The sequence below is a fragment of the Balearica regulorum genome, chromosome 11 (assembly GCF_011004875.1).
Source record: "Balearica regulorum gibbericeps isolate bBalReg1 chromosome 11, bBalReg1.pri, whole genome shotgun sequence".
In the NCBI taxonomy this organism is placed as follows: domain Eukaryota; kingdom Metazoa; phylum Chordata; class Aves; order Gruiformes; family Gruidae; genus Balearica; species Balearica regulorum.
In genome coordinates, this window is record NC_046194.1 from 21,422,128 (window position 1) to 21,440,883 (window position 18,756).

General features: G+C 37.2%; 1 protein-coding gene across 11 annotated transcripts in view; it reads left to right on the forward strand.

The window, feature by feature from the left end:
- The window catches only part of ATRX (ATRX chromatin remodeler), an 81,546-nt gene that overhangs the window by 57,241 nt on the left and 5,549 nt on the right, over nt 1-18,756 (forward strand). For 10 of the 11 annotated variants that reach the window (XM_075763664.1, XM_075763665.1, XM_075763667.1 and 7 more), the window contains 9 exons: nt 1,921-2,038; nt 4,844-4,974; nt 5,269-5,357; nt 5,528-5,700; nt 7,421-7,574; nt 7,870-7,973; nt 10,063-10,171; nt 10,691-10,868; nt 12,231-12,425. In XM_075763664.1, the coding sequence (XP_075619779.1) occupies nt 1,921-2,038; nt 4,844-4,974; nt 5,269-5,357; nt 5,528-5,700; nt 7,421-7,574; nt 7,870-7,973; nt 10,063-10,171; nt 10,691-10,868; nt 12,231-12,425 (1,251 nt within the window). Of the gene's footprint in view, nt 1-1,920; nt 2,039-4,843; nt 4,975-5,268; nt 5,358-5,527; nt 5,701-7,420; nt 7,575-7,869; nt 7,974-10,062; nt 10,172-10,690; nt 10,869-12,230; nt 12,426-15,800; nt 15,883-18,756 lie in introns of those variants that run through there. The other variant, XM_075763675.1, reaches the window with a different exon arrangement.

Here is an 18,756-nt window from a genome sequence, read left to right on the forward strand (position 1 = left end):
TTTATTATAACTAATTCCTTGAATTAGCTGCAGGGAGGGGTAGGAGTTATTTCATCTCGTTCTGATAAAAGCACTCAAAAAGGCCTGTAAACTTGCTATTTGAGAGCTCCAATTGACAAATATTTTCATTGATTACTAGATCTCTGTGTTACTTATTGTGACTGGAAAAACTTACAAGAATTTCATAGCTCTTGTGCAAATGTCAGTGTATTCTAAGCAGGATATATGTATGTATGTATATTAGAGAACACAGATGTTTTCCTGCTAGGAGACTATAAAATTATATAGTAGAGTAGGACATCATTTGCTTCGAAATGTTCTCTTTTAATTCCAAATACGCATTTAAAAACTGAACTGCCTTAAAAACTGCACAGAAAATTGGTGATCCATAGTTTGTCACTTGGTTCTGAATTCCTATTTCGTCTGATTTGTGAGAATGAGAACAATGGGGCAGGGAAGGAAGATTAATCAGGTCCAAAAGGGTGAAAAACTTGTTACCTAAAGGACCTTAGATGAAAAAACAAAACTAAACTGCCTCAATTTCCAGAATGAGGGCTGGATTCCTTGTTCTTCAGTTAACCTGCTATGGTATTGCACCTCGTGTGCTATCAGCATGATGTTACTGCTCTTCTGCTTTATAAACGCAGGCGCTGACAGCCTGATCGAAGGTGTAACACTCCGTAGGCACCAAGTGCCCCTTCCTGGCTGTGCAGTTGTTGGTATTTGGTTAAATAGTCCAAGCAGGCATGAGCTGGGTGAAATGGTCATAGTGGGATAGTCCCACAAGCAGATACTTCTTTCCTCTTGAAAGAAATAAAAAAAGTTTATGGCAGTAAGGCTGGTAAAGGACCTCCTATCATAAAGTTATGATCTTGGACATATGAATGGTAGCGAGAGGGTAGCATACATAATTCTACACATCCGGTAGAGCAGTACAGGAACACAAACCAAAAGACAGAACGAGAAGAGGAACATAAATAGCAAGTAAATCTTGCATGTCTTCAGATGCTGGGCACCCCGTGTTTGTGCAGCAGTGGATGGAGACCAGCTGGATTTTCTTACAGTGCACTGCACAGAGCAGATCCTGTTCGCAGAGAGCAGCTCTCTCTTTCGGTCATTCGAGCTACTGTATAATTTCCGTAGAAGACGACAACTCTGTTCCTAAAGGATGCTTTTGTGAGAGCTTCTTGCTGCACTTCCAGAAAAGAGCAAGGCCGTGCAGGTGGCGTCATCGCCGGTACCGCGTGGGAGCTGCCTGCAGGCTCCCCTGTTGCGCTGAGCTCGCTGAGGTTGTGCCGCACAGCTCAGGCAGGTTAGCTCTGATGAAGCTCACTCAACTCCTAAACGTGCAACAGTTGCTCGGTCAGGATCGATACACCGTTCACCATTTGGATGAAGGGGTAGGTGGAGAGAAGTAGATGAGCGTAAGAGTCCAAAAAAAATGAATTTTGCATTGCCACCAAGCAAGTATTCAGAAAGTATGTACTGTAAAACAGCAAGCGGTTAACCTGAGTGGGAGTGAGTTCATCTGCGAGACAAACATTGATATTAGCTGCTTGACTTGCCGACGCTTTCACAAGAAAAGCTTTTAGTGTTTTAAAAAACCCCACAGAAGTAGTTACCAGAGCAGCTACTGAAGTTGCAGTCAACTTTGCAAAGGCTTGGAACTGGAACGTGGGGTTAACAGGTCAGATACTTCTGACTGGACAACCGCATTTACTAGGTAAGATGGGCTTCAGCAGACAGTGCCTGTAATTGGATTGTATTTAGTGGGCTATTTTTTTCCCTTTGTGGTTGTAAAGCATCCGAATCATTGTAATTTACGCGTGGTGCTGTCTCGCTTAAGATGCCAGAAGTTCTTAAGCTCTCAGTAGTCGTTTTCATGTTTATATGACTAAAGTACTGTTTGTAAAATTACAGAGGAAAGATTACACGGCGTTAACAAAGTTCCTCCCACCAAAATACGAGTATGTTCTAGAAGTTCGAATGACACCTATTCAGTGCAAACTCTACCAATACTACTTGGATCATTTGACAGGTATGTGCCCACAAGTCTCTCAGGTAAGAAGATTGATGGTCATTTAATAAGGGGCTTTTTGCCATAGTTGGTAGGTTGGGGTTTTTTTATACGTGTGTTTGGCTCTGCAGGTGTATTTTTCTGCTTCCTGTAAGATTTACCTTAGCTCTGAAACTTGAATTATAGGAAAACATTTGGTTGCACATAAAAATGGGTTTTTGAGGAATATTTGCCTCTCTTAACAGTAGTCCACCTTCACATTTTGGTTCATCTCTTTTCTTCCTTTTCTAAACGTAAAATGTAATTGATTTAATGTCTTACTCTTCCAAGAAACAAGATATTGAGTGTAAAACTGGAGGGAGAGAATGCAAAATTGAGATCTACTGGTGTAAGCGCGCTGTCAAGCCTTGAAGTTTCCTTTTGTCGATAAGCTAGCTGAAGCCGTTACTTGTCTAATATTGGCCCTTTTGTGGAACTATCTCTTCTTTTGTTCTCAAAACCCACAAGTCCGGTTTTCGCAATGACTGTGCTTTTCATCAGCTTTCAGTGGGGTCTTGACTGGTCTGTCCTGGGGACTTGCATCTTCCCAATAAAATGTAAATTTCTTTAATTGAGAAGGTGGATAAGGAAAAATAACCCAAAATATGTTACTGCAGGCTGCTGTGCTGTTCACTTATATGAGAGAGAAGCCACTGCAGCTTGTAATTTCAGTATAGCAATGTATTGGAATATCAACACTTCTAAATGATATTCACATATGTACCACATAGACGATTAGAATGGTCATCGCATAGTGAGGTTTTCTGTACCGCCGTGCTTCATGCAACCAGATTACTCAGCAGCAGTTTTTGGGTTCTGGAGCAATTCTGTTTCTTTTTAAATACCGTTTATAATGACTGACTTAATGATCGGGGTTGAATTCCAGAGTCAAGAATGTTTAAGGCACTGCTGATAGGATTTTGTCTAAAGCTTGAAGCGTGTATTCACTTCTTGCAGTGACTACAAAAGGTATTACAGTCTGTTGTGCCAGTTTATTCTTTTTTTTTTTTTTTGCACTTGCTAAGCCACCTGTTTTAAAAGGCCTGTCTGTTGCTGATGATTTTTTTTTTCCTATATTTTTCTATTCTGCTTACTCTCCCAAGTTTAATTACAAGAAAGATTAATTGTATCTCAAATTAAGCTATGATTAACAGCAGTATGAAATTCACTGTTCTCTTAATGATTTAGTATGTATTTCTAACTATGAGGAAATACTCTAACAGGTAGTTTAATTAACCTGGCTAAGTTAATTAAACTGTAAGGGCTCAACAAAATTATTTGAGTTTAACTAAGTTTGCATTTGTCAAAAGGGGTTGTATTTTTTCATGGCTTGCCAACCCTTTGTGGGCTGCTTAAACTCCTGAAACTAGCAGAAAGCATTATCTGCTTTCTCTGTCTTGATCTTGGGTTAGCGTCCTGCCAGTTTGGTCAGCTCTGTCAGTGCCAGAGCCAATATGAGAAAGAAGAGGGGAAACAAGAGGAAGGAAAGACCAACGATCTCTTTAAGAGGGGAAAAAGCTGTCTAAGCTAACCATGGCTCAAGTCTTCAGAGCAAATCTCTGTGCTGGTTGCTGATGCCCACGTTAATTCTTTGCATTACTTCTATATTTCAAAAGAAGACGGCATGATTTTCATTAAATAAAAAAGGCAGTCTTGCCACTGAACATAAACGTAGAAGGGAATTGCTGCTTCTCGTCTGCAAATTTTTAAAATTACATTTTCCTGTGCAGTGTAACAGGCATAAACTAAAAATACACATTTTTAGATGCAATTTTACCAAGTTTTTCCTTCATTTAATGAGTATGATACATGTTTTCTTTCACTTCTGTAATATAGAAAATTGAAAAGTCTATAGGACTTGTTAACTTGAAACTTGTTAACAGCGAGTTTCTCTTACGTTAGCTCAGCTTTAAGGAAGTCGAATCTAAGAATTTCTGTCGTCCTTAAACTTCCATTTCCCAAAGTCATAGAGGAGCACAAATGGGAAGATACTCAAAGCTGTTGTATGATTAAAACATAGCAGGAACTTGCTTTGTTAAAATATGTATAGACGTTTACTGCGATAGTCTTGTGCATTGAGCAAGCGCACCGAATTTGTGCTTGTTTTGCCATAGTCATTTGATGATTGTGATGCAGTAAATACTATTTTCTCGCAGGTATACATGCCTTAAATTATGCACATGATAAATATGAAAAAATCTGTTTCATGAACCTAAAGTTAATGTACTGCTTAATGAGAAATTGAGACCACAAAAAAGAAATTTAACACTCTGAACATTGTACTGCTTTGCACTAATTTGTGCTTGGACAATGAAAAAAAAATAGGCTGGGCTTTTTAAAGATTCTTTATTGTAACAGAACACTGCAGCATAACAAGTCATTAAATAAAGGTAGCTGCAAATAGTAAGCCAAATTCATTGAAACCTAAATGCAAATTTTATTTTATGTTTTCTGCCTTGGGCTGCTTTTACAAAACCTAAATAGACATCACTGTCCTTTTAAGAGGATTTGGATTCATTCCTATACTGGAGAGAAATGTGCTTTTATGTGAAAATGTAATCATGTTTCTCATTATCAAGAAAAAGGGGAAAATCTAATTTTGACAACTTTAACTAGGAAAAAAATGCCTGTGACTCAGTAATTTGACCTCTTTTACAAGAGATGTTACAATATGATGTGCATCTGGAAAGAACACTCAGTACTGCACTAACGGACTGTTCAAAGGGGGAACGGTATGTGGCAAACCTCCTTTAAGGTTTCATTCTAAAACCTGAATTTTATTGTCAGGTGTAGGTAGTGGCAATGAAGGTGGAAGAGGCAAAGCTGGAGCTAAACTCTTCCAGGATTTCCAGATGTTGAGCAGAATCTGGACTCACCCTTGGTGTTTGCAGCTGGACTATATTAGCAAAGAAAATAAGGTAAATTAGATATATCAAAATACTCTCTATTGAGAACTTTCCAAATAAGCTTTGCCAAATGCTAGGTAAAGTTTCATCAAATTAATGGAAATCTTTGTTGCTGTGGGGTAATTTTGCTGCTGGTTTTGTCATATTTTTGTTTCTGGCTATGTTGTCATTCTTAAAACATTTTGCAAGGCCAACCCTTTGTAGAACTTACCGTTGTTTAACTGAAGAATAAGCAGATGGCTAAAGGTTTAATAAAAGCGTCTGGATGAGCATACTTAATAAAATTTCTGTTTTTTCTCTTTTGAGGGCTATTTTGATGAAGACAGTCTGGATGAGTTCATAGCTTCAGATTCCGATGAAACTTCAATGAGCTTAAGTTCTGATGATTATGCAAAGTAATTGAGCTTTTATTTGTTGTTGTTTGTTGGATTTATTTCCCTACTAGAACTTAAGTGATTTCTAGAAAAGTGAATGTTTATTTTTTTATTTTATATATCTGTTAGGGTATGTTCTCTAGCAGTAGAAATTTTAAAAAATGATGGGCTGTATAATGCTACCTTTCTAGGAAAAAAAAATCCAAGGGGAAGAAGGTGAAGAAAGAGTGTAGCTCAAGTGGAAGCGGCAGCGATAATGATGTTGAAGTCATTAAAGTCTGGAATTCAAGATCTCGTGGAGGTGGAGAAGGAAATGCAGAAGAACTTGTAAACAACCCTCCATCTGTTACAAAATCAGATGAAGGTGAGTATAATAGACAAGTAAATAAAATACAAGGCAGCTTCATTTTGCAAAAGGAGATTTGAGAGGGCTGTCAGGAATTCTGCTTTGGTAAAAAACAGCAGATTCCTTAATTCCATGAACTGCTTCTATGCTTACAGCTCCCGCTACTTCTAATAATACACTCATCCTGGAAAAACAAGGGCCATCAATTTAGAACTCGGTGCTCTTGTGGCAGGGAAGTTGCACAATTAATTTTTTTTAATTCATAAGTACAAAACAATACCAAGTTAACAGAGGAACTATGCTGCTTGTCATCTCTTTTTAAACATATTGGTGAAAGATTAGGAAATATGCATGTCATTCATTATTGCACCTGCAATTTGAAATGGATGTTGAGCAAGCAAATACAATGCAGCAGGAATAGGAGACCTTTTTAAAGATTGTTATTCAAACTACTTACATCTGCACACTTCATTTTTGGACTTTGCTTTAATAATCTCACTTTTGTCTTGTGTGTAGTATCATAGAGCTAGTTTTCTGATTGTTTCCTTTATTGTGTGTCTGGTCAATTCCCTAAATACATTGGGTTTGGGGGACAGTTAAGGTGTGAATTTTTCTGGTCCCCATCCCAGTGACAAACATATTGTAAACGTGTAAAGGGAAGAGTGTGAGTGTGTGAAATACATACACATAGAGATTAAATGTATTGAAGTAATTATTTAGATTAGAGGCAGGATGAGTTTCTTTCTATCTCATTGCAGCTCTTGGAGGCCCTTTGCAAAGTTTGGGTGTGAAGACAGAAGTAGATAGGTGGTGTGTAGAGGGTTTTCCCAGAGCACATCTCGTCTCTTACTTGGTTAACTTGTTCATTCTTTGGTCTGGTTTTGGAAAATACGTTATTTAAAAGCTTATATGAAGGAAGACTCAAATGTGCGTTCTGTCAAGATCAGTTCGATCTTGCACCTGAGTTTTACTGGTGTCTCACAATTGATCTGCAGTGCGTAGTCTGAAAGTGTAAATGTTTTGAAATGTTCATGAGAGAGAATGTTTCTCCTGTGTGTAAGTAAATATTTCATTAGATCAAAGCTTTAAGTGAAAAAAGTTAGTGTTACAAATCTAATTAATCAAATTTTCTCACTCTAATGCGAAGGAGGTTAAATTGAAGATCATAGAAATATAAAAGAAATTGAGTAATGTAAATCAAGATAACTCATGGTTCTTGTCTGCCTCTGGTTCTGATTATAACGCTGAATACATGCTTTCTCTTGGTTGAATTCAGAATAAATACAACAGGAGTGTCGTTAAAGACCGGCATGGTCTGCATCTGACACTTTGGAGTGGGTGATGTAGACCCCAACAGACTCATTGTGCTTGTAGTTATTTTGGTGTATCTTTACAATGACAAACTGAATTTTGTAATTTGTCCTAGTACCTCTATATTTTTAAGGTGTTAAGTCAAATTAACAAAATTAACTTACAAGATAGTAACACGGTAAAAATAGGAGTGTTCCCATGTATGTGTATGTTGTGACTTTATTGATGACTTGTGCTATTGATAACTGCTAATCTGATAATCGCTAAGAGTACAAACGCTATTTTTTCTTTGCCTTTTTAACTCTTTTCATACCAGTTAAGCCTAATAATGAGGAAACAATTCTGCAGTTGAGATGTTTCAAAGCATTTAAATGGAGACCATGCCTTTATCTTCCCCCCCCCCCCCCCCCCAATTTGTTTTCTATAGGCAAAGCTACATCCTCTTCCAATCCTGGTAGCCCAGCACCAGATTGGTACAAAGATTTTGTCACCGATGCAGACGCTGAAGTGTTGGAACATTCTGGGAAAATGGTGCTTCTCTTTGAAATTCTTCGAATGGCAGAGGAGCTTGGAGACAAAGTGTAAGTTAGTTCTAGAAATATTTTTAATGACTTTATAAATACGTTAGGCTGACAGTCGTCTTCAGTCTTCGTAATGCTGTGGCTCAGATTTCTGAAGGAAACGTGCACGCTGCATTCATTTTTATTAGTGAGCTTTGCCACACGTGCATGTACTCCACCAAAGCCTTTCTCTGTGTCTAGAAAGGGTGTTTGTTTCAAAGGTGCGATCAGAGTGAGGAGAGGAGAAAAATAAAGCAATACAATAATTAAAATAACCTCAGAGGTGAATTTTGTGTTTCCCTGTTTCTGTTTTCAGCCTAGTGTTTAGCCAGTCCCTAATATCTCTGGATTTGATAGAAGATTTTCTGGAGCTGGCAAACAGAGAGAAAACTGACAAAGAGAAGCCTCCTATTTATAAAGGTGAGTGTCACCGTGAACAATTGCAAAGCTAATAACTCTTTTACAAGTTTCTATTAATGCCAAAGGGATTGCATTTGAAATAATTGTTTTCATTAGAAGCATTGTATGCTCTGTCCCATTCCTGAAGCGGGCAGGATTTTATTGGTCTCCTCTGCAGGTGGTCTCTGCTATCCCGTTATGGACTCTTGCTTCTGATTTCATTCTGTATCATCCGTGCTTAATGTAGCCTAAGCAGATTAAATATTTCTCATCTGAGAGGAGAGAGGGCATTTTGTTAAATTCTGTACAAAAATGATGTTATATGCTGATGCGTGGCAAATTCTGATCCTTCCTTCTGGGAGATAATAAAAGAAAATTAGACTACTTAAAAGCAGCGTGTAGAACAAGCAAAATGTGAATTTAGGCTTTATGTGTACTGCAGTAGATTGTTTTATGGATTTCATAAGGGAGCAGAGTATTGATTTAATTATTATCCTAGTGATGCTCAAATGCCAAGGAATTTCTCCCTAGCCAGACGTGTCCTCTGCGTTGGATGTTTCTTCTGTTTAGTCTGTGAGATCTTCCCAGAGCTGCCGCTGATGCAGTTCATCTTTATGTGATGTTTCATTCCCAGTACGTGTTGATTGAAGAATTCCTTTAAATCTGCCGTTCCTTTCAAATATCTTATTTCTAAGTGCAAACACGTTGAACAGTTGCATAAGAGAAATGTGGCTGAGTGATACCAACACCACGGTTGGATGAAGATCTCCAGTATCTCTCTCTCTCAGATTTATTGTTTCTGGCTGTTGCTTCCTTAGCTTCTGAACATTTGTCATCTTCAGATGTTACGAGCTGTCTGTATTTTATGGAGTCTGAGATAATGTTTTACAGGGTGGGGTTTTTTTCATTTGTGGTAGTTTTTTTGGGAAGCAATTAGACTATGTATCATAGCAAGATTCACCATACTGAGACCTTCCTGACACAACTCAACAATCTGTTTCTCATAATTGATTGTACCGAGTAGTCCTGTCTCCTAAAAATGCTGTTTCTGTATAATTGATGGCACAGTGGGATTCATTTTGCGTACGTGTACCTTGTTGGCCAAAGAAAATGAAAGATTACTTGTGAACTGGGGAGAGAAGAAAATCTTCTGACAGCTGTAATTATATTTCTCCCCCCCCCCCCCCCATCTGGCCAGATGTAGCCATAACTCACAGGTTAATTAAACAAAAAGATTTTTTTTCTGAATTTCAGTTCCAAAATGATTAGACTTTGACTTTTGAAATCTCCTTTTGAGCATTTACTCCTGGATGCTATTTGTATGGGAGAGACTGACTTGCGCTAATTGTGTAACATGAAACCACACAGATCAATTAGAAAAATATAATTAGTACTGTAATGCCTAAAGATTAGACATAGATACTTTTTAAAATTAACTTTGGCTCCAAGTTAAGGCCTGGCTTTACAAACGTGTACGTACAACTAGAAACAGTGGAAAATAAGAGAAACTACCTCAAAAAAAGCTCAGGTTTTTTTCAAATACTTCAATTAAAACTTAACCTTGATTATAAATTTGTATCTCTAAATTCCAATCTGTATAAAACTGCTCAGAGGAGTTTAATCAGTTGATCTTTTTGTGTAAAAAAAAAACCAAAAACCAACCAAAAAAACCCAAACAAAAACCACCCAAAAAAACCCAACCAGCTCACAAAATCTTAAGAAATGGATAGTGCTAGATGCTGGATACTTTTTGTAAAGTAAAAAGATATCGACAACGTTTATGCTATTTTTGAATCATTTTAGACAAAATTAGTTTAGGGTTTGTAGGAGCTATTGGAGATTTGTAGATGATCATTGTCATTACAAATGCAATTGCTGTTATTTTCTATCATGTTACGTATTTCGTATTTTGTTATGCAAGCTTCACAGTATAATTTTCAAGGCATGCCTGTTGAATAGTCATCTCCCATTGTTTTAAAATGTCAGAGAACAGTATATTTTATGTTCCATGTTTGTTCCCTTACTATTTAGAGAGCTGTGTATATCCAGTATTACCAGTCTGGTTACTTCTGCAATCAGCATTTTAATAATTTGACTATTACATTTATAGGTGAAGGCAAATGGTTCAGAAACATTGATTACTATCGCTTAGATGGCTCAACTACAGCTCAGTCAAGAAAGAAATGGGCTGAAGAATTTAATGATGAAACTAATGTGAGGTGAGATCTAACTAATTCAGTGTTAATATTCTTAAGTAGTTCATTCTGTCAGGTATCTGTCAAGAGCTCATTTTACATTGAACCTGAGTGAGATGGTATAAAAAAAAAAACCAACAAAGCAGATAACTCTAGAATGACAGTTTCTCTTTTATGTATCCTGAACGTTTGCTAGCCAGGAAACAATTTCAATAGCATGGGATATGCCTGTTTAAAATTATGGTTTAATTTGATATAACTAATTTTATTAGAGTTTGAAAATGCAAACCCCAAAATTTTTTCTTACCCACCAGTTTTTGTTAACAGCTGGTTTGCAAAAGGCCCTGATCGGTATTTCTGGGAGCGTATGTTTTGCTAAAAGTGGTGTCCTTATAAAATCTGCATCTGTTTTACGCTTAATACAGTATTTTAATTAAGTTTTTGAGTTATTTCAGTGTATGAACATCTCATAGTAACACAGCAACATGGGAACAGTAGTTGTTTTCCAAAATACTAAAATTTTGCAACTTTTCTCTGTTTCAGAGGCCGCTTGTTTATTATATCCACTAAAGCAGGCTCCCTCGGAATTAATCTCGTGGCTGCTAATAGAGTAATCATTTTTGATGCTTCTTGGAACCCATCGTATGACATCCAGAGTATTTTCAGGGTTTACCGCTTTGGGCAGAACAAACCTGTGTTTGTGTACAGGTTTTTGGCTCAGGTAGGTTTTTGTCTGATGCTGGGGTGATATTTTGATCCTGCAATCAAATTTATAAACTGTAGCTATTTGGACTTGTGTTGAAGTGCATAGTGGTCGTCATCTTCCAGCCCTAATCTGATTTGGCCACTGAAAAAGCTCTCAAAGGAAAGATTGGTAAAATAAATGACAAGTGAACTGATTTCCTGTGCAGCCCACCTCATCTGACACTTTGTGTAACACAAATTCTGGAATTCTAGCAGTGATTCAGGCATCCAGATTCAGAATTGCGTTCTCACCTTTTTTTAATTTGCACACCACTAAAAATTCTGAATTGAGTAACCTGCACAGAGGATGGTGTTCATTAGGCAACAGGCTTGCCCAGCGTAGCTGTCTTCTACGGACCCCTGCTCTGCATGCCCCTGACAGCCCAACTGGAATGAAAACACAGGGAGCTAAAGATTTTTTTTTTTTAGAAAAGAGCATCCAGTCATGATTTGAAAACTTGTATCGCACCCTACAAATATTAAAGAGGTGTAATAATTCTGATGACCACTGATCTATGCTTTTTTTTAAAGTATAATGCTATCAATTCTGATAGGAAGTTTGTTGCTTCATCTTCTAGGTCTTCAGGTGTTAGAGAGTAGACTGAAGACCTTTTCATAGTAACTCTTGATCAAGTTGCTATTTACTGGCCTACTTGCCAATGGATTATTTTCTGTAACACATTGCTGTCAGACATGGGCTTTTTTCTTCGGGCTTCAGTCTATTTTTGTAGTTGTCTATGTGCGCTTTTGAACTGTTGATACCCTTTTTAAATTACGATGTTCAGAACAGGCTGTGCTGTTCTCATACTTTTCATAGTCATCATCTTTTTTTTTTTTTTTTAAAGTAATTTTCCTTTTTTTCATCAAGGATCTCATTTTTTTCATACACAGCTGTCACGAATTAGACTTGACTGCTTCCCTTCCCCTCTCCTCCCCACCCCACTGATATGGTATCTGTTTTCCTTTTTACAGGCTGCTCAGAGCAGCAAAATAAGGGACATGCCGTGGAAATTGCCAGGTTTTTTTGTCATAATCCTACTTGGGGAATTGAAGCAAAAATGGATCTCTTCAAAACACTACTGAAAAAATACGTTTGTTACTCCAGTCAATACCTAGATGACATCTGTCACGTATACAACTCATATTACTTTGTGTTCGCTTCCAGGAGGTTGTTTTTTTTTTTCTCAGCAAACAAAGTGTTTTCAGTTATTTTTGTAGATACAGGGTCAGAAAAACAAGGAAAATAGAGGACTGTTACATTGTAATTCTCTATCAATTTTTTTCGTATATTACACAAAGTTCCTGTATTTGTATGAAAGTGAGTGTCTTTGTTTTTTAGGGAACGATGGAAGATAAGATCTATGATCGTCAGGTAACAAAGCAGTCATTGTCTTTCCGGGTTGTCGACCAACAGCAAGTTGAACGTCATTTTACTATGAATGAACTTACGGAGCTGTACACTTTCGAGCCAGATTTGCTCGATGATCCTAATTCAGAAAAGAAAAAGAAGAGAGATACACCAATGTTGCCAAAAGTAAGTTGATGTGCATCACTTGGAATTACATGATATAAAAACCCCTTTACATCTATTTAAGAACATGGGGTATTTGATCTTGGAAGAAGAGTGCTGTGTTTTCACTTCAGAGCAGTAGTTTTCACTGCAGATAGAGGTGAATAGCCAGTAACACAATAAAGCAGGTAGTTAATACAACGGATGATATGATGAGCTTGATAATGAGTTTCCATTCAATGTATTTGACAGTATGAGAAAAAGATTTTCAGTTAAAAGACAAAAATTTTAAATCAGAACAAACAAAAATATTTTTTTCACACAATTTGAGTGGATAGCAGTTTTACTGCAGGAAACTGTGGAAGCCAAGATTCAAATGAGCATCTAAGTGGGTGCTGGTGATCCCTAGCATGACCTCAGTTTGTGATAACAGATCTGTGAGGTGACACTGTACTTCAAGATCTGGGTTTTGTGTACCTAGGTAAGACTTCGTAAGAGTCAAATTAATCTGTGCTCTCCTTTGCCAAGCCTTTTTGGCTGTTCCTTGTTTGACTCTGCTTGTAGGGACCGTTACTAGAGATAGTGGTAGCGATAGGGGAAAAGTGGCACTTTTTTACTGTTTAAGTGAGGACAAGCTAAGATTTTGTAATCTGGTTTTAGTGTTGCCAGTACTAGCAGAGATCAGCAACGTTTTTGTAGACAATCATTTACACAACTTAGTGAGAATGCTGATATTCTGTACTCTGAGATAATATGAAGTAATGATGTCAGACCTTTTTCTGGCTTGGTGCTCAATGAACTTTTAAGATCACAATGGTTTGTGTTCACTAAGGCCTGCCTAAATCTATTTGTAATGGCTGTGGCATGTGTACACGTGGTTTATTGCCACTAATCCACATAGTAGTGGTTCACTATCCTATGTGATACCTCGGGAACCGAAAAATTTACTAGCTGAATTAAAAATAAAAACTGTAACTTTTATAGTCAGGTAGGAGTAAACTTCAGGGGAAAGAGTAACTAGTTGAGTTATTTTATTCTCTCTCCACACACACACCCCCCACCCAAGTCAGTTTGTATTTAAGGTTAGACTAAGGTTTTGTGCCTTGTCTAATTGATATTCTTTGTGTATGTGGTCTGCTAAAGACTAATTCATCGTTAAGCTGTTGTGCAATTATCTTTGCTTCTTACCAGGTAAATAGCTAGTAAACAGTAACACGTAGGTGTGTGGCCCATAGTTAGTTAACTGGTTAAATTTCTGAGTTACTCCTGTGTTTAGGTCATTATACAGTGTCTGGGTGTGGGGAGGGAGGTTTTCCAGGTTGTAAATCTATTAATTTCCAAGGAAAATGGTATGTTTTCCGTTCTAGACTATCTGTAGACCACTATAATATAATTAATTGTGGTTAGGCCATTCTCTGAAACAGTCTGTTAGACCACCTACAGTGTCGGTGCAGCTGGCGGGAGGGATTTAGGAAGTGTTAGCCCTCTAAGTGGTAGTCACTGTTACACATGCATTTTAAAACCCTTGAAAACAAACTTTAATGACTGTATCTAAGCTCTTTTTATTACAGTGTTTCTCACTGTAAGCAGTAAATTGTAGATAACTGAAAATTTGATTCTCCTTTTTACTATATTGTACATTTTTGTTTTGGCAAATTCATTTATTTACCTCCTAAACCATCTTCCTTTAGGTTATAGTGAGTACTACTTATTTTCTCTTTTTTACGCTCTTAGTTACATGATGCCATATGCATTTATGCTTCCACAAACTCATAGCTAATGCATCCCTATTTGCTTCTACTGCTGCTATTTATTTTTAAGAAAATAAAAATAGGTTGAAAACCTGTGAAGCAACTGAGTATGTTTACTCAAAGCATTGATCAGTCCAGTGCAATAATTGTGGTTTTGAAAGTTACTTGTTTTCTTTTACAATAGTAAATCAATGACGTATAATGTAAATGAGACAGTTCATAAACTCCAAGGTTACTTTATCATGCAGCCTTAAATATTAAGTTCCATATTAATTCCCTTCCAACCATCAAGGTAAGGTTTGTGTAAGTTAAGTTGGATACAAGCTTTTAATCGAGTCCCTGGCTGTAAATAGAGCAAATCTGTGTACTGGAATTCTCTTTGTTTTTTTCATGGTTTTAGCAAATGGCATTGAACAGCATTTCGTCCTTTTAAACATGTGCGTCTTAGTACGTGCTGTGTGCAAATTTCTAATCCCTTTTTTTTGATTTCTTGGTTAAAAAGGCTATAAATCATCGGGTAGATTCATCTTCTTTTAGCAGTTTCTGTATTTATTTCCTGAAAGCAGGGCTGTGCATTCCTGGTGGCCTCACAGAATGTGGGAAGCTAGCCACTGACCCCCAAATATCCTTTCCCTTTCTTTGTCCTCCTGAAGTAGTCTTGGTAGTGGGGACGAATCATGCTGGATGCTGAGTTCCTCAGCTCCTGCGGACGTTGGGAGTTGAGAGCTGCAGGTGCCAAGTGTCATAGGAAGCACGTAACCCCCAATGCATGTTTTTAGCTGGTAGGTATCGGAGAACTCAGTTTCATTTGGTACTTATATTTACTCTTTTGATGATTCCACTTTTTTAAAATTATTTTTCACTGCATTTTTCTTCCCTCTGAAGCACAGCTGACTGGGATATTTTATTTTCATTTTATCCACAATTAGGGTCTTGCTTTGCACACCAACCTGAGCTAGTCCAGTAGTTGCAGTGATTCCTTCCTTGATTCCTGTGATCTGTTTAATTGAATTATTGCTCATATTTATATGAGCAATTATTTATAATATCGTATCTTTAACTTTTATGTTTTATATTCTATTCTGTCTTTTTTTTGGTCTATCCAATTCACTAAAATCCTATATAAACAATCAAAAGGAAATATCAGCTGCAGGAAATACTGCAGTGCAAGGTTATTCATTCAGAAAGTTAACTATTCCTTATTTCAGTGTCATTTTAGCAGAGAATCATGATTTAGCTTTATAATTATAAAACTTTTTAACAATTAAATGAATTTAACAACATACAGCAGTTTTTTAAAAAAAGTTGATTAAAAGGACTACTGATGCGCTTATGAAAACATTTTATTGCGATATCGATTAATTGCACAGCATTTGGAGATTAAAATTTTCTTTAAGATCACATTGCGTGATATTCCGATGTTTCATTCCTGGGAAGTTCAGCGCACCCGACCTCGTAGCTGGAAACAAAGGCCACTAAAACTTCACCTGCATTACTCTTCCATCATTGAGCTGTCTACCTCTTGCTTACAAAGCCTGAGCTCTTCCTTTATAATTACCAGCAAAGCAAAATGGGTATTTAGGCTAAAAGAAGGCTTTAGTTCTGCCTTTTACAGGTTTTGTGTGTAATTGTCTCTCTTTGTCTTCAGGCCTCTTTTACATCTTCAAAGCATAGTCCCTTGAACAATGATACCACTGTGTAATTTCACTGTTACGCAGACAGTAAGGTAAGGGATTACCTCTGTAATCCGTAGCGTTGGTGTGAAACACACAGGAAAAACAAGTAAATAGACTAAAAATGTCAAGCGGAGGTACAGCTAGGCTCGGAAAGAACAGATTCCTCAGAACATGGGTACAAAGATGTTTGAAAATACGCATTTTTAGAATTGACCCCTGCCAAGCATGCTTTTTAGAGAGAATTCTGAATAGGAATTAGGTGAAATGTTTTCCATCTTCTCCTCCACCGTCTAAGCACGAATGTGGAAAAACCTGGAGGGATAATAGGTTTTGTGCTGGATGTCTGCAAAATCAGAGAACTTCTTGAGTTCAGTGACACCCCACAGTAAGGAGGTTTTTTAGATAGGCAGCCAGGAATCCTGTATGTTGAGAAGGAGCTGAGCTGAGCGTTAGGGGCATTCTTGTAACTCCTAGTTTTAACACACTTTTCAACAACTTTGATGTAAGAAAAAAAAAAAAGTTGAGGTTTCATTCTTTTGCTTTTAATGGGTTAGAATTCATTCTATATTGTTTTAAAAGTTAGAATTAAAGCCTACTTTAAGAATTAAATATGACTTGATTTTTTTAAAACTACATTTTTTAAAATAAGAATTAAATACTACTTGATTTTTAAAACATATCCTTGAGAATTTTGTTTTTACAACAACCTAAATTTCAGTCAAAGACCAGTTTTCTTACAAAGTGTTGTTAAGGGGAGAGGAAGACGTTGAATGTTGCTATTTTATATAAAGTCCCACAGCAAATGTGCAGTATGTAGTTTTCCTGGAAGTTTATCAAAGTTTCAGGTCAAGTTTTAATTTTAGCAGCAGTTTTCGGCCCTTTGCGGTCCGAACGAGACCTTCAGGTTGCCGAGGAGTGCTGAGGAGTCAACGTATGGTTCTCAGGGGAAAATGCCCATTGCACTACAACCATAACTTCATAGTGCCCTTACCCCTCTGAAACAGCTTCTACGTCTTGAACAATGTAAATACTGGGGTTTAACAGAATATTTTTTTTATTATTATGGGTGGTGTTCACCTGAATCAGTGACTAAATTAGTCTTAACTTGCACTGCTTGATTTCATTCATCCACTATCCCTGCAGGGTTGAAAAGGGCTACTTAGAAATTCAGTCCCAAAAAGGTGTAAGAGGTATCCTAAGACGGAGTAATCGCTCAAATGTGCTGTATTTAAGTATAGAAATAATTACTGTATATAGGCCATGAGCTTTATGCAAATGTAGTGACTCATTGCCTGAGAGACTAAAGGCATAAGCAGGTTTTGTTACTATTTCTGTAGAGCAGCAATTCAAAAGGAAAAGCCGGTGTAAAGTGAGAAAATTGTTTAATGCATTGTGATTGTAGTTCGGGTGTTACATTTTACTTCGCTCTGAATTTAACAGTGGATCTGGAGTGGGTTTTTTAAATCAATGTGATTTATGACTCGGGTATTGTTTGGGGGGTTTTTTAAGGTAGGTTCTCACAGACTCAACACTCAGCTCCCGCAGGTTTATATACCAGGGTAGACTTGGCTGATGCGTAGCTAACAGGAAAAAGATTTATTTTTTTTCCCCACAAATACTGATAGCGGGTGATAAATGCAATACTTGTGATTTACCTTGGCCCGTGCGATATGTATTTCAGAGCAGTGCACGTGGGGTAGGAGCTGGGCAAAGACGAAACGAGGGGCACGGTGTGTCCCTCGGAGCGGGCACTATTGCACCCTTATTGCACGCTTATTCTTCCCCAGATCAGCGTGTTCGGTGGATTAGAGTCGCAGTCACATTTTTATGTGAAATGAAAACTTGGCTCAGTTGAGGTCGTGTAATGCAGATTGGAAAAGCAGATTAAAATAATAGTTCAGATTCGGTTGGATATAGTATATCATTATTTTATACTACCTCAGGACGTAGCCAGGGCATGTGTTTTACTGTAGTTCCATACTAGGGGACAATTTTGTGAATTTTGGAAGGGTGTTGATCTCAGAATCAGAAGAATTTGCTGCTTATTTAAATTTATTTTTATCGTTAACTTTGGTATTAAATGTTCAATTGGTTGAGAGAAACTTGTTTATGAATTACAACATAACTCACATTCCTTCATGGAAGATTTCCTTTCTAATACATTTATCTCTTCATAGCATTTAATTTCCATTGGATTATAAAGAGACAAACCTTTTTTTAAAATTGAAAACCTTTTTTTCAGTATCTTTATCACCAGGATTTTATCTTAAAGCTTATAAACCAATTGATAATCATTGTTCTACCAACAAGCTAAACAAAAAAGGAATATTTACTCTGACGATTTTTTGTTTGTAAGGTGCATTTTTTTTTCATTGTAAAATTAAACAAACGAAATGGCAGTACCTTCCATATCCCGGTTTTCAAATCTCCATCATTAAAGTTAATGCAAAATAAAGTTTAGACAAAGAAAAGCAAACACACAGTTGGATGTAATTTAAACCACATTTTGAAGACCGTGTTGGCTAAGTGAGTGTGGATTATATTCCAGTATTGTTTTCAATAATAGTGTTACCATGGAAATTAATGCATATGCATGTCCAGGAACCCTCCACACACTGATGTACAGCTACGGTACGCTGAGAGCGCTTTAATTGTGTTAGCTTACTTTTGTAATACCTTCTCCACTTCTTCACCCACTTCCTCTAGAGGTTTTCATCACATCCCATTATCGCATCCCTTTTCGCTCTCTGCCTCCTCTCCCACCACCCCAAAAATACCGTTGTTGGTTCCTTCTGCCCGTTCGTCGTTCAGATATTACACTGAATATTTTGTTGAGGAGCTGGCAAAGAAAGCATTGATTCAAATTTAGGGAGACCAGATAGCAGAAGGGTGAAACAAAGACCAGCTTATATAATTGGTTAACATAAT